Source organism: Dipteris shenzhenensis, chromosome 18, assembly GCF_047967505.1.
Source record: "Dipteris shenzhenensis isolate YYH24624 ecotype China chromosome 18, Dip_SZ_1.0, whole genome shotgun sequence".
In the NCBI taxonomy this organism is placed as follows: domain Eukaryota; kingdom Viridiplantae; phylum Streptophyta; class Polypodiopsida; order Gleicheniales; family Dipteridaceae; genus Dipteris; species Dipteris shenzhenensis.
In genome coordinates, this window is record NC_141613.1 from 29,348,996 (window position 1) to 29,365,088 (window position 16,093).

General features: G+C 42.7%; 2 protein-coding genes across 2 annotated transcripts; both read left to right on the forward strand.

Annotated features, from left to right (window-relative positions):
- Positions 1–6,031: 6,031 nt before the first annotated feature.
- Positions 6,032–7,498, forward strand: LOC147891070 (uncharacterized). Its single transcript, XM_087389140.1, has 3 exons — positions 6,032–6,411; positions 6,532–7,136; positions 7,401–7,498. Exons 1-3 carry the CDS (start codon positions 6,032–6,034, stop codon positions 7,496–7,498), a joined length of 1,083 nt encoding a protein of 360 aa, XP_087245266.1.
- An 859-nt stretch (positions 7,499–8,357) lies between these two features.
- On the forward strand, positions 8,358–10,623 carry LOC147891071 (polyphenol oxidase I, chloroplastic-like). Its single transcript, XM_087389863.1, has one exon. It carries the CDS (start codon positions 8,396–8,398, stop codon positions 10,232–10,234), a length of 1,839 nt encoding a protein of 612 aa, XP_087245989.1. The 5' UTR covers positions 8,358–8,395; the 3' UTR covers positions 10,235–10,623.
- The last annotated feature ends 5,470 nt before the right edge of the window (positions 10,624–16,093 follow it).

Consider the following 16,093-nt stretch of genomic DNA (forward strand, 5'->3'; position numbering starts at 1 on the left):
AATTTGGAGACAATTAAATCAACTAAAGCACTTATCCAATCTTTAGAAAGACAAGAAAACTTAATGAGCATTGAATACTCTGAATCCTTTTGGCCGGAACAAGCTAGGTCACCAAGTTTTCCTTTGGATATAAATATGTTAGTAGATATGGAGGAAGCAGAGGAATGCCTTTTACCTCGAAAATATTGTGGCAGGAAGGGAGACAAACCCTTACCAGAGTTTATACCATGTAATGAGATTGAAGAGGATCTATTTGTTGCAGTTTGGGCATCTGATCCGGGTTCAGTTCAGAGTTGGATGACCAAGGTGGCCCAATTTGGGTTGTAAAGGTTACAAAGATAGAAAGGGATGACAAGGGAACTCCTATAACATTTACAGCTTTATGGTATGAACCAAAGCCATTAAAAAATCTCCCGAGAAGATATACAATAAAACAACTCTATGAGGGATGCTTGCAAAAGAAACGTGAATGGGTTCCAAATAATGAGGGATTAACAGAGGTGGAAGTCAGTAGCATTATTCATTGCTGGAAATCGAGGACACGAAGTTTTAAAAAGAAGCATGGATACAATGTTAAAAAATGTATCACAATCCCTGATCCAAGTCGTGTCCATATTAAACATCATTTGGCAAGACTTGACCCATCAAGCTCAAATACATTACATGAATCTGATGACTCTAAACGAGATTCAGATGCATAAGATAATGTTTTGTATGCTTTTTTCCATACAAATGGTGTATCTATACACCACCAATAAGAAAATTTATTGTATGGTTTGTTTTTTAAAAAAGGGTGTATCTATACACCACTTATGTATTGAATTCAACAAACTCTTTTTTTTCAAAAAAATGGTGTATCTATACACCACTTATATGTTGAATTCAACAAACTCTTTTCATATGGTGTCATATTTTCACTTCAGAGTGTTAAAATTGAACTTGAGTTAGGAGACTACTATTATTATTATTATAGTTATTGGATGGGGGCACCATGCATGAGTTTGGGAATTATAGCTTCAGCGAGCCATTTTTTTTAAAATTAGAGGTTACCACTTGACTTTTTACTAGCTTAATAAGGCCATATTTGTATATAAGTGATCCATTAAGTTCTCAAAAAACCCAATTTTTTAGTTCACTAAGTGAAGTTGAGTGGAGAGGATATGCTCCAAAAAAAAGTCCAAACCAAGAGAGAAAGTCCAAAAATTTTGAATAGAGTGTTTTATCTGCTTTATGTGGGAAAGCTATGGAGCAGAGCTAGCACTTAGTTTGGTGTTGTCCCGTATTAAGGGGTATTTGATCAAGGCTAGAGGTAGCGGTCAAATCGATGGGTTTGATGGCCAAATTTCATATAGATCGCAATTGGAAGCTGGTGTTGCTAGGGGATGCTTTTAGTTGTACCCCTCTACCCTCCAGGCTTGTTGGTCCTTTGTGAGAGGGGTAGTCAGTTCCTCCATTTGGTACACCAAAAATCAACTGGTGCTTCGTGAGAATCCAGGCCCTAGCTTTAGAGAGATTATGATATTGAAGTCCGTAAGGTGTGGTTTATTGAATATGGTGAAGATTATCGAAGCCTTCCATTCTTTAGTTATTCAATATCTAAATGATATAGGTAGGATGCTACTCTGAAGTAGTGTTATATGCCTTTTGCTTTCCTAGTGTAGGCCTAGGGCTTTGCCCAAACTTTGGCCTCCTTGTGTATTGGGTTTTTTTATGGGACTAACCAACTCTTCTCATAATATCCGGTATGTTAAATTTAACATTTAAAAAAAAAGTCTTTTAGCTTAAACTTTTTTTTAGAAGTGTGTTATTTTTGGGAAAGGGAAATTTCATGAAGCTTGAGATGTGCAATACTTACTCTCTAAGATAAGGGTGTGGTTGGATGACTCATGACCACATGGCCCCATACATATTACTATCCTTTGGAAAAAAAACCTTTGGCAGCACTAGCACATTAATAAGGGTGCTCTTTACAAAGATGAATTGTGCAATCAAAATCTATGGAATTCCAAAACATAGAAGGCTTCTCCTTGCTCATCCCAAGTACACAGGCTCCCATTAAAATCACAAAATGTTGATGTTATCCCGTTAATAACTTTGCATCCCTCTATTTAGTACCATTTCTTGACACACTTGGCTTAAAGAGAGAGAGTAGATATAGTTATAGTAGTTTTTTTTTTCTGCAATTGGTACATACTGGCTCCAACTCAACTTTATTATACACTTATCAATGTCATGGGGACATACTGGCTTGATGTGCCACAGTATTTTATTCAACTCTCAGGGCTAGTGCACATGATCCGTCAAATGCGAAGCTGGGGTGCATTTTGAATGCTCGCACGAATTTCGAGGCAAGGTTGAAGTGCCCTTAGTGCTCATGTTTGCAACTTGAATTTTGAGGGAGTCGACTAGAGCACCAATGCGCCATTCCTTTTACAGCGAATCATATTCTACCATCTGGTGTTGTATCGGGTTCTAGTCCCTTGAATGCTCTGATTTTGGTATAGCCAATCAACGATGCCTAGCTCTTTGAGATGGAGAGGTCCCAGGTCTCTCCACAAGTAGCGGAGTTAGAGATTTCTCTTTCAACCAAGTGAAAATGCTTGGATCAAGACTCAAGTTGGATTGTCGTGTGCATCACGATTATCCCAAGCAGCCCTCAAATTTGAAGGTTGCAACACCCTTCAAAGGGGGGTTTACCCTTATAGAGAAGGGTAAATTTTTTTAAGCCATTCAAAAGAATCGTGATTTTTGAAATTATCCTTCAACTCAGAAGGAGATAATTTTTTTAACATTCAAATGAAATTATCATGTTTAAGTTATCCTTCAAAATGGAAAGGCATTATTATTTTTATGTTTCAAAAGAAGGACACACTTATTATAGGCCTTCAAAAGAAGGGCGGACATATTTTTGACCTTCAAAATTTTAAAGATTAAATATTATTAATAATAAAATAAACAAAGAAATTAAAAATCATTGGCTCAAGCTGTCAAGTTGATGATTGCAGGAAGTTGTGGGTACTAGGTAGTTAATAGCTCCTTAAACCGTGTTCAAACTTTTTGTGGGCATTAGGTAGTGGTTATTGGTAGTAGGTACTGTGTAGTGACTGTGTGTTCGCTCTCTTTCTTGCTATAAATTTTGAAGCGCCATCTTTTCCTTCTGCTTCCAACTTCTAAGTTCCAAGTTCCCCTATTTCTTGTACCTGGACCCTGACCACGTGACTCAAGAAGATGAGACCAAGTTGAGGTGCAAAGCAAGCCGCCATCCACGAACATACTCTTTTGACGAGAGGACTCAAAGCTGAGAGGAGCACAAGAATGTAGAGATCAAACAAGTCTCAAGACACGCTAGCATTATGCAAAATTTTGGGGAAGCTTCTGTACCCCGCTGCTATGGATCAGGGAGAATGTTCATCAATGAGTATGGGTTTCGACCAGAGGAGGTTGGCAATTGGAACGCTTGCTTGTCTGCAACATTTTGAGGGATGAGCATTGAGATTGAACAAAAGCTTTAAGCCTGGTTTCCAGCAGGTCTAAGAAGGCCAGCGTTTTGCAATGTCAGGACGAAGGTTAGCATGTACGATGGAGGCATGCCAGAGGTTGGACGGCACTGCAGTCTGCCAGCACTCTAGGGCCCCGACTGGTTACACCAACCCCTGAAATAGCTACAGACACACACGTTGAAGCTAGTTGTGCCTCCTTGCTGATGAGACTTTCGGCAACCTCCTTGCTGAAGTGAGGCTTTAGCCTTCTATATCCATGCTGATGTCTCCGATTTCCTACTCCAACCCGTGAAACATCTCCAAAAACCCACTAAAGCTAGTGGAGCATTAGAAAACCTGTGTGAGGCTTCAAGCTTTCATGAAAGCTTGGGTAGGTTCAGAGGAACGGAAGCGAGCCATTGGAGCTGAGATGCTATTCACTGATGATGATGGCCAAAACAACGTAAGGAATACAACTGCCGGCGAAGCCAAAGAGCCAAACTTCAAAGAGCGCATCCAAATAAAAAGAGGACGCATCTGTGTAGGAGGACTCAGTGAAGGTGGTGTTTAAGCCACAAGCTTTAAAAAGGCCAAGAGTGCGGGACTTTTGAGCGGAGGTGGTCTGGGTGGAGGTGGCGAGCTGGCAGAATTTAGGAGCACTGGAATCTGGATATTGGTCGAGGATTTGAGGGCAGAGGAGAGGGGGGTACAGCAGGGTGGATTTGTCGAGGGGGGAAGAGGAGGTGGAGCCTGGAGGTAATAGAACTGCTTGGCAATGAACACGGCAGATTTGCATGGTGTAACGGAGGAGAATGTGAGCGAATCAGCGATCTTTTTGTCCATTTGTGAGAAAACAGATCTCGACACAGCGCGAGGTACTAGTGAGAGTGATAGCTGTGAATCAAGGTAAAGCTTTCTGTATTATCGAATCTGTAATATCAGTTTTTGGGCAAGCTCACGAGTCACGATGCACTAGAATATAGACTCAAACAGAGATATTTCTCTGCAAAACAGCCATCTCGATTCTCAATCTCACGCAGGGGAGAATCTTTAGGGAGATGAAGTGTTCATTCGACTAGTTTAATTCATACTCTATGATCTATCGAGCTCACACTGGAGGATCTTTTGAAGGGCTGCTCAATCGACTTTGTGGCCTGCTGTTAAGGTAAGATGCAGATGGGATTTTATGCATGTTTAGTGGAATGTTTATTTTAGCAAAGTTAATGTAATTATTACTTCGATCCCTTCCAATTAATTCGCTTTGATCAGAATTCGTTGCTATGGTGTAGGCAAGCACTATTGATGATTCCCTCATCTTTCTTTTTATTCACTTGATTTGGGACGCTCGTGCAAAAAGGCAAGTGGCTAAAATTTCTTGCAAATTAATGTTTGGATGGCATCGTCATGTCTCTCCATTTGCTTTGTAATATGCTATCTGCACCTTGGATAATGTGATCCGCATGAGTAACCATAATGTAATGGCAATTCACGCACCCACAGAAAGTGTGAACCTTTTGTTAAATGTTACAGATTTGAGGGACATCATGTGTGATTTTGAAGCTATCCAATTAGTGACACTAGACTCTGAGAAGAGCATTATTTAGCTGCAGTTTTACTCTTTTTCACTGTTTTTACCAAGTGAGGCCTCTTTTCCAGTACACATTAATTTACTATTTTCAGCTTCTTTGTTATAAGGTTATGATAATATCTATTTTGAGTATCGTGTCTGATGCAATAGTAATTGGGGATGCATGAATCATTAGGTAGATGGGAAGGCCCAAAAAAGATAAACGCCAACATCTATTGGAACAAATGGGCATAGTTACACAAAGTGTACGAGTGCATGAGGAAGGCTTTGAAGATGGGGAAAGTACAGCAGTAGATGGGGGTAGAAAGAGAGTTTATTTGCGCACTTTTGTTCCTACATGGAAGTTGTTGTATCCATGGTCATACTCAATGTTTGACGAGGAGGGGAGGGAGAGAGTTAAATGCTCTATTTGTACGGAAATGAGCATGAATAATCCATATGCAAAGCTTGGTAGTACAAAAGTCCAAAAGCAAGCATTAGCTATCCATGATGCTTCCGAGTCGCACAAGCAAGCAAAGCAGCGCAAAGCTTTCATTGAGAAGGACAAGATAATAAGCATTGAGAAGCATATTGAGTTACAAGTTGATAGTGAGAAATCAAGGATTATTAGTATAATCCAAATCATGTATCACGCAACTCAAAAAGACATGTCCTTAGAAGCTTTTGCTGATGAGTGTAGGTTCCACATGTACATGAAGACTCCGAATATGCCCTTGTCTTGTGAGTATTCTGCTTACATAAATCCAGCCACGGGAAAGGAGTTTCTTTCAGCCATTTATATGGTTTATTGGGAAAAGCTCAAAGAAGAAATTCTAAAAAGCCCGGTGTACTCAATATTGGTAGATGAAAGTACAGACCGTAGATATGAAAAACATCTTATTTTGTACATCTCTTTCTTGACAAAAGGAGGAAATGGACCAAATTTGTCAAGTTAGTGGGCGTAAAAGATGGAAAAGCTCATACCATGTATGAAGGATTACAAAACGTGTTGAAAGAGTTGGAATTGCCTTTGAATAAAATGATAGCTATGGGGTCAGATGGGGCAGCAGCAATGGTTGGAGCAAATAGTGGCTTGATTGCAATGCTGCGAAGGGAAGTGCCACACCTTGTGGGCGTTCATTGCATAGCCCATAGAGAGGCCCTAGTCGTCAAAGATATATGTGAGTGTTTTGGTGAGTGTAAACTCGTGGATCCGTTTGCAAATAAGGTACGAGAATGGGTGGGTGACTCATCCTTGCAAAGGGAAGAATTGAAGATACTGATGGAGGAATTTTTCCCTAGACATTATGAATTATTGAGGATCCATGGAGTGAGATGGTTATCTCGAGGTGCTATTATGAAAAGGTAATTTCTTTAAAATCTACTTTTTATGTGAGCTCATGTATTTTTCTAGGTTGATTAAGTTATGACAGTTTTACTTTATGCAAGCTAGCTTATAATTAGTATTTTGGTTTTTTTGATTAGGTTGGTTAAGGTAATGCCGGTTCTGCTTGAATGTTGGAAGCAAAAATACCTAGCAATGTACAAGAGAGCAATGAACTTTCAGCTTCTATTTATTGTCCACTTCTTAGCTGATGTGTTAAAAGAAGTCGATCTGCTGAATATAAAATTTCAAGCAGACAATGTTGATATATCCATGATTGGGAGAGAGATTGATGTGTTGTTAACTATCTTGAAGAATCGATATCTGCATGCCTCATTTCCTCAAGATTCCAAAAATTTAAATGGATTTCTAAAAGCAGTCCAAAATGGCATTTTATCTTACAAGAATAAGGATGGAGTAATGCAGCATCATGTGTTACAGCATACATCTTTGCTTGATAATACTAGGCCGGTCAGCATGGAGGAGAATATTTGGTTTTCTCAAGCTTTCATTCAAAGACTTGTCTCTACCTTTGATGAACGGTTTCATGATCACCATTTGTTCAATGCAGCCAAATTGTTTTCGCCAAAAAACTATCCCAAAGATCTTGATATTCGGGGACACACTATCAAGCAATATCTTGATCAACTTTGTATCAGGTTTGGAAATGGGAGTACACCACTTATCCAATCCAAGCATTGTGAAGGTGAGTTGCAGCGATTTATTCTTAGTATTGCTTAGGCATATCCTTCAAAGGGGTTGTTGGATGCATGGGAGCAATGTAGCTCAGAAATTGAGTGGTCACAAATGTTTCCTGCACTCAAAAAGTTATGGCAGATTGTGGTGGTATTACCAGCAAGCTCTGCTTGCTGTGAGAGAGGTTTCTCCAAGCAAAACAGAATTAAAAGTAATGATCGGTCTTGTTTGTCATTAAAGACTTTGGATATGTTGATGTTTGTTTCACTTTCAGCTCCTCAGCAGGTACAAGAAGTGGATTGGAACTTAATCTTTGATGTTTGGAAAGATATGAAGGCAAGGCGTCCCCAAGTTCTAGCTGAGGCACCATGAAGAAAGGAATGCCTTTATTGCAGCCTAGTATAGCACTTTGGTATGGTCTTGATATGACCTTTTATCTATATTATAACCAATTTTGTACATCAGACTCTTTGTACATCAAACTTTTTATATACATGATGTATTTATTTTCACATGATGGTGATTTTCTGAACTTATTTGTTTAATGTTGAAATCCCCAAGTTCTAGATGAGGCACTATGAAGAAAGGAATGCCTTTATTGCAACCTAATATAGCACTTTTGCATGGTTTTTATATGACCTTTTGTTTACATTATAACCAATTTTGTGCATCATGACTCTTTGTACATCAAACTTTTTATATACATGATGTATTTATTTTCACATGATGGTGTTTTTGGACTTATTTGTTTAATGTTGAAATTTATTAGTTCACTGTTGGACTTATTTTGTTGGACTTATTTTCACATGATGGTGCTTTTTTGGACTTTTTAGTTTAATGTTGTGAAGGGTGATAAACATATTACCATGCAAAAGAAAAGTAGTTCTCTTTTTGTTCTTCAAAGAAGGAAGTGTGAAAAAAAAATTGAGTTTCAAAAGAAGGGAAATGTATTTTTTCACCCTTCTTTCAAGAAGTGCTTGAAAGATTTTACCTTTCAAAATGAAAGGCTAAGGCACCCTAGGGCTGATCCCAAGAGTTAAGCGGGGCACGTCCCGATCGTGTGAAGAGGGTGGGTCCCGCCCGGAAAGGTGGCGTGCACAATTGGAAGACAGGCCAAAGGCACGTGGGCGGACTTTCCCTGTGCCTTATCAACTGACACGTTATAACGTATTCACGTACTCTATCGTTAACGTGGTATAAATATTAGCGTGATCTTTTGAGCATTTGCATCTCTCGTTCACGACTGTGAAGCTTGTGCTGACTATCGCTATGGCGACGGACTCCCTCCAGCTGGCTATGGCGATGGACTCCCTGCAGCTCGCTTCCTCCTCTGCTTCCTCTTCTCATGGCAGCTCCCACTCTCCTTTCTTCACCCCCTCACGCTTCCTCTCCTCTCCTCCTCCTTCCCACCTCCGCCTTCTCCCTCTCCCCCCTCGTTGCCACTCCTCCTCCTCCTCCTCCTCCTCCTCCTCCCCCCACCTCGACCGTCGCCACCTCCTCCTCTCCTCCACCCTCGCTGCCTCCTCCCTCCCCCACCTCCTCCTCCCCCCTCCCCCCTCCCTCTCCGCCCCCGTCCAGCCCCCTAACCTCAAACAGTGCTCCACCCCCATCGACCCCGGCAACGGCGCCGCCTCCGTCGACTGCTGCTTGCCCGTCTCCACCACCATCTCCGACTACAGCGTCCCCGCGGGTCTTCGCCTCCATACCCGCCAACCTGCCCACCTTGTGAGCCAAGACTACATTGCCAAGTACAATAAGGCTTACGAGCTCCTGCGGGCGCTCCCGGATGACGATCCTCGCCAGTACAAACAGCAAGCCAACGTTCATTGTGCCTTCTGTGATGGTGCTTACGATGAGAACGGCACCAGCACAGAATACCAAGTGCACAATTCGTGGCTGTTTTTCCCTTGGCACAGATGGTATCTCTACTTCCATGAACGCATGTTGGCCAGCCTCATCAACGATGACACATTTGCTTTGCCTTTCTGGAACTGGGATGCTGCTTCTGGATATACTCTCCCTCCCATGTATGTCAATAGAAAAAGCTCCATCTACAACGCCAACAGAAATTCTGCCCATGCGCCACCAACTGTCATCAATCTCAACTACAATTTCCAGGAGTCCGGTCTGTCTGCATCCGCTCAACTAGCTGCCAATAACACCGTCATGTATAGGCAAATGGTAAGCAATGCTAAAACGCCATCCCTGTTCTTTGGCCAAGCATATCGCCAAGGCGATGCAGCTAGTCCAGGTGCTGGTACTGTAGAGAACATTCCTCACGGGACAGTGCACTCATGGACTGGAAGTCCAAACAACCCCAACGACGAAGACATGGGAGCTCTGTACTCTGCAGGCCGGGATCCTATCTTCTTTGCCCACCACTCGAACATCGATAGGCTCTGGGAGGTGTGGAGAGGTTTGGGTGGGAGGCGGACGGACATCAAAGACAAGGATTGGTTAGATGCAACTTTCCTTTTCTACGACGAGAACAAGAACCTTGTTCGAGTGAAGATCGGTGACGCCCTGGACACCACGAAGCTCGGCTACAAGTACGCGGACGTTCCCAACCCCTGGCTCACAGCAGCTCCAAAGTCCAAAACCCGCAGTAGCGCAACTGCATTGAATTTTGGTCCGGCCGGCGCCCCATCGGTCGCAATGGCAGGGATCAAGGATAAAGTAAAAGCCGCTCTCCGAGAATTTAAGGAGAGAGAGTCGAAGTTGGTGGAGAAAGCTGTGAGCGCGCTTGTGAAGAGACCGAAAAAGGTTAAAGCGTCAGATTTCGAAGAGGAGATTTTGGTCTTCGAGGGGGTAGAAGTACCCACAGACGAGAAGGTGAAGTTCGATGTCTATATCAATCTGCCGGATGCAGATGAGAAGGAAGGATATGAAATCTCAGAGTACGCGGGTTCCTTCTACAACGTGCCGCATTTGGGGATGAAGATGGGCGAGGGAAAAAGGCTGCGCAAATCCAACTTCAGGCTAGGAATTGGTGAAGTCCTGAAGGAACTTGGGATCGAAGACGACGATAGCTTCAGCGTAACCATAATACCCAGATCTAAGAACAGCATTCCCATTTCGATCAAAGATGTGAAGCTGGAATACGAGTGATGAAGCAGCGTGAAGCGCTTAGATGCTCACTACGCCATAGCTAGTAGTATCGAGTACGACTGGCAGTTGTTTAGGCAAACGATTGAATCAGGGAAGAGACAGTGCATGGTTAGGAGCAATCACTCGTTCGTAATTAGCTTCTCAAAATCAAAGCGTCAAAAAGAGTGCATGTGCTTTTGGAGAGCTTTAATAAGTGACAATGCGTGCTCCATGAATAAATCAATCCTTCATAGTGGAGTATCTTTAACTTTTGGTATGTCTAGATTTTATATTTTTCTTTGTTCTCGAGAACATGAGAGGAGGTCTAGAAAGAGGTGCCATATGTCCCCACATCTAACCTTCTTTACAATATCAATGGAATGATCCAAACGAGGTACAATGAAAATAAATGCGCAAATCTTTGACATAAAATTTTTAATATTTTTAGCGGGGTCTAGGAATAATCAGGTTCATTGTTTTAAAGTTAGTTCATTTGGTCGAGTTGACCATGTTAATGGGTGTTTAGTGTTTGGATTAGTGATAGTTTAGGCCAACGTAATGAGTTTTATGTTTAGGCTCTTGTCTTCTTGTGAGGGTCCTAAATGGTTTTGTTTATGTGATGAGGTTTTTGGGCTTACATGAAAAGCATGTGAATGAGGGTCTCTTGCCAAAATGACCAAGTGGTCACTCATATTAATGGCCTATCCCTTCTTTCATCTCTTTTCTCTTTTCACTCATGTACGTCTTCCCATATTCATTCATCTTTACTTGCTTTTTCACCTTTTGTTTCTCTTTTATAAGTTATTAGAAAATTTGAATTGTAATATTTATTCGAGCTACTTTACATTTTCTTTAAATGGGGACTTAGTGATTGTGCCACCTTGTTAAAAGCAAGGCCATAGTTCTCAAAAACTACCACAATGAACAAATCTACAACCATGATGGACTACTTTCGCTTCAACTTAGAAATCAAAGAACGAACAAAATACTAATTCGCATAATGGAGAGACCATTGCATTGCTTCCATTTACGCATAATGCACACTAACACTTATACCTACAATAACATTCCAAAAGGCGGGGCCTTAGTGGGATTCATGTTAGATATCAATGCTCCACTCTCGTGTAACTACGCGGGAACCAGCTAACTTTACTTGTAAGCCCCCATATGAGGAGAAGGCATTTGAGTAGCGCGGTTATCCGGTAGGTCCTAGTTTAGACACCAGATGGGGGCCATGTGTGGCCTGATGGTCGGACGGCTTCAGATAGAGTTGGCATACCACCAACTAGGTTACATGCAAGTGCGGGAAGCCATCCCTTAACTGACCGCACTGAGGGTGGACGGAGCATTTCTCGGGGCAGCCCACTCTCGAGTTGGGGGCCCGTTTGGAGCCTCAGATGATCCCGGATGGCTCTGGGGCGAACGGTTACTGTAGGTTAGTTGCTTTGTTTTGCGCACCGGCTTTATCGTATGGTCGGTGGCCTATTTCGAGACTGACCCCCAGTCGACCGTTTTGGGCGGACTGGGTCGGTCACCCAATTGAGCCTAACCGAGTACGACTGGTGGCTATATAAGAGTAAGCTCGTGAATCCCATTTTATCACTAGCTTAAGCAACCCTTATTCCTTAGCATTCAGCCTCCATCTTCTACTGTTTCCAGCACGCCATCGAAGCTTCTTTCACAGGAGCGCACAGTTGGGAGGCAGTGCCATCTATTGTGTCAGTTCTACAATAATCAAATTTTTGATTCTCCATACTATCTTGGTTTCTCTCTTGCGTACGAGATCCTATTATTTGTTGAGCATAGACGTTGTATTATTTTCTTACATGGTATCAGAGCCTGGACTCTAGTAAGAAGATTTGGTAGTGTGTTTCTGTTTGCGAGCAGATTATGAGAGATGGCCCAGCCCGCAAGACTGCGAATCCCACCATTCGGCGAAAGCGAAAAGTTGGACGGCTCTAACTATCCTCTCTGGAAGTTCAAGGTGAAGACCATTCTAAGCGCATATGAGCTTTGGGACACTGCTACTAGGATGGACGTGAGGCTGATTCCGAGACCGGATCCAGCCAATGCAGGACAACAGATAGTACCAACTACGAATGAGATTCTCGTGTGGACTCATCTCGTGTGGATAAGAAGAAATGCAGATGCGTTGTGTTCTATTGTCTGCAGTGTTAGTGATTCCATCATGGCGTTAATTCAACATGTCACCATAGCGGAGGAGGCATGGATGGTCTTGAAAAATCAGCACGAGACCACGAATCAGACGCGGATTCAGAATCTGGAGACTCAACTCATGAACAAAAAATTGTCTGAGTTTGAAGCGGCAGAGAAGTTCAACACCAGGGTGAAGAATCTACGCGATCAGATGACTGCGATTGGCATCACCATCACCAGTGAGAATCTAGCACGAAGGTGCACACAGATTCTCCCACTAAAGTATGACGGTCTTGTTACGGTACTGAATACGTAGAACAGAAATCTGTCCCTTAACTTTGAGGATTTCAGCGTGATGCTTCTAAAGGAGGAGATGCATCAAAAGATGAGGAGGGAGAAGATTCGGCTTTCTGGACCGGATCAAAGAAAGGTAAGGGTAAGGACTCTAGTAACCCATCTTATTCTGATGATAAAAAGAGAAAGAAGAAGATCAAGTGCTTCTATTGCAACAACCCAGGGCACAAGCAGAATGAGTGCCGCAAGAAGATTGTAGATGAGAAGAACGGAGTGAAGAAAGAGTCCAGCAATAGCGTGCAAGTGGTACCAATAGAGCTGTTCATCGCAATTGAGGAGATTTGCACGGAGGCAGTTCATGTACTTGCGGATGAACCTTGGATCATTGACAGTGGTGCATCGCGCCACATGACCAGTTGGAAGGATTGGTATACCTCTCTACAGCTGGTAGGGAATGACATCATGGTACCAGTCGACAATGATGCAAAATGTCCAGCAAAAGGAAAAGGTACGATTGCTCTCAAGTCAGATGGAGTTGTAAAACAGTTGTCCGATGTTCTTTATGTGCCAGATATCAAGAGGAACTTGTTGTCTGTTTCTGCGATCACGGATCAGGACCTCAAAGTTCAATTCGATAAGAATGGTGCAAGATCCTGGATCTACAAGGAAAGGTCGTTGGTAAAGGTACACGGTGCAATAACATTTACAAACTCTCAGCTTTTAGTGCTCGAGTAGATGTGAAGAACACCAAGCTGTGGCATGAGAGGTTTGGTCATCTAAACCTTAATTCTTTGAAGGAGATGCATAAAAGTGGAACGATTGCAGACCTACCAGAAGTTTCAGATCTGCCCGATGTATGTGAAGCTTGCATGATGGGCAAGTAGCATCGGCAGCCCTTTCCTAAAGAGGCCAGCAGGGCAAAGGCTCCTCTAGAGCTCATTCACATGGACCTCTGCGGAAAGATGGAGACGGCAACTTTGGGTGGTTCCTACTACATGACACTGATCGATGACTACAATAGAAGGATATGGATATAGTTCCTGAAGATGAAAGACGAGGCTTTCAGTAGGTTCAAGGAATGGCATGTAATGGTCGAGAAAGAATCAGGGAAGAAGGTGAAGAAGCTAAGATCAGACAGAGGTGGAGAGTTTACATCGACTGAATTCGAAAGTTACTGCAAAAGTCACGGAATCAAGAGGCAGAAACCCCCGCCACATACATCATAGCAAAATGGAGTAGCAGAATACAAGATGCGCATCATCTGCGAAATGGGCCGGAGTATGATGAAAGGGAAAGATTTGCCAAAGACTTTCGGGGCTGAAGCATGTAACACTGGAGTTTACATCCTCAATCGTAGCTACACGAAAGCTGTGAACGGGATGACTTCACTACAAGCCTTTTCTGGTAAGAAACCTTCAGCTGCACATTTCAGAGTTTTTGGATGTGACTATTTTGTGCATGTCCCTAATGCTACCAGGACCAAATGGGAACTGAAGAGACGAAAGTGTATTTTCTTGGGCTACAGTGAAGAGGCGAAGGGTTACCGTCTCTATAACCCTATTACCAAGAAGGTAATTGTAAGCCGCAATGTGGTCTTCTCACAACAGCCAATCTTTTGGAGGAGGATGCTTCCTTCCCAGACAACCAGGACCAGGATATCCATCCAGTACCGCCACCAACAGCAGACCGAACTCCCCCAACGGTGCTTGGGAGGATTCAAGACAAAGAAGATGAAGAAGAGCCTACAAAACCACAATGGCAACGGCCATTCCTGAAGTGGGTAAAGCAGCTTTTGGACGGCAGAGAACCTCCAGCCATTGAGGAGGAACCATCCAAACACCGCCGGTCCAAGAGATTAGAGGAGCAAAGAAGGGCGTAGGAACAGTTGGTCAACTATGCTTTGATGACAGAAGTGATCCGTGCCGATGAACCCAAGTGTCTTGAAGAGGCACAGGGCGATGATAGGTGGATGGAGGCTATGCAGTCGGAGTATGGCTCCATAATGAAGAATAACACTTGGGACCTTCTGGATCGACCACCAAAATGCAAGGTAATCGGAACCAAGTGGGTGTACAAGACCAAGTACAAGTCCGACGGCACGTTGGATAAGTACAAGGCTCAGCTCGTGACAAAAGGATTTGCACAGGTACATGATTTTGATTATCAAGATACTTTTGTTCCCACAGCTCAACTAACCACAATTCGCAGTGTTTTGGCTTTAGCTGCCTAGGGAAGTTGGCCCGCATTTTAGATGGATGTGAAATCTACCTTTCTGAATAGAGATCTCAAGGAGGAGGTATATGTGGAACAACCACCAGGTTTTGAGATCCCCGGTTCAGAAGATAAAGTCTGCAAACTGAAGAAGGCACTTTACGGGCTGAAACAGGCCCCACGAGCGTGGTACTAGCGAATTGATGCCCATCTGATGCAAATTTGTATATCTCCAGAGAAGGAGGCAGGTGTATGATCGTGATCCTTTATCTCAGGGGGGTCACTATGTATAAACCTTCTATATCACGTGCGTTCAAGGCCTATATTTAAAATCCCTTATCTGTAAATTTTTTCATTTATAAAATGTACCCCTTTTCTATACAAATCTGTAAATTTTTTCCAAAACTATTTTAAATAGTCCCTTATGTATATTTATTTCTGTAAATTTTAGGAATAGAAAATATCCTTCTGTTGAACTCATGTGATAGGGTTACATATGATGAGTGACCCCCCCGAGGAGGCTCTCTTTGTTTAGGCACCCTGTTAATGAAAGTGTACCTTCTTTTCTTTGATGTTGGATCATCCCTTTTCAACATTTGATCATTGACCAACTCATCTATACCAGCAACGTGGTCCATGGGCACATATTGTTGCAATGGGCTTCCTTCAAGTAAGGTAATCTGCTTGATGGGCCACTTTACTAGGCTGAGAGAGCCGACATCTTGCATAGAAGACCCTGAGTCACTTCCTCTAATTTGTTCTTTCTTTTCAATACCCACACCAACGCAATCGTTACCCAATAGGTCAAAGTTTATAGAGTCTCCCGGGAAAACATATAAGATCACACCTTCCCCCATGGTCTTTGTTTTGCTCTCATCCCATAAGACAACCTTTTTCTCTTTCCAAGATTCACGAATGAAATTATCAGTTTCCAATGAAGAAACTGGCATTGCCTCAACATAAGGTCGCTCAAGCTCACTTGGTGCAGCTTCTTCAGTTACCGCATCATCTAGAGAATCACCAACATGTTTTAGAGAGCCCCTAGGCCACTTGACAACGCTCCAAATTGCCTCACCAACAAGCACTGCATCCATAGTGGGAAATGGCAAGAGCATTTCACTATTGATAGACTTCTCCACTATCACCGATACATTTTCTGTCCCAATCTTCACACCACTACAGTAGGCCTCCGGATCTATTGCACACACTCCACCATTC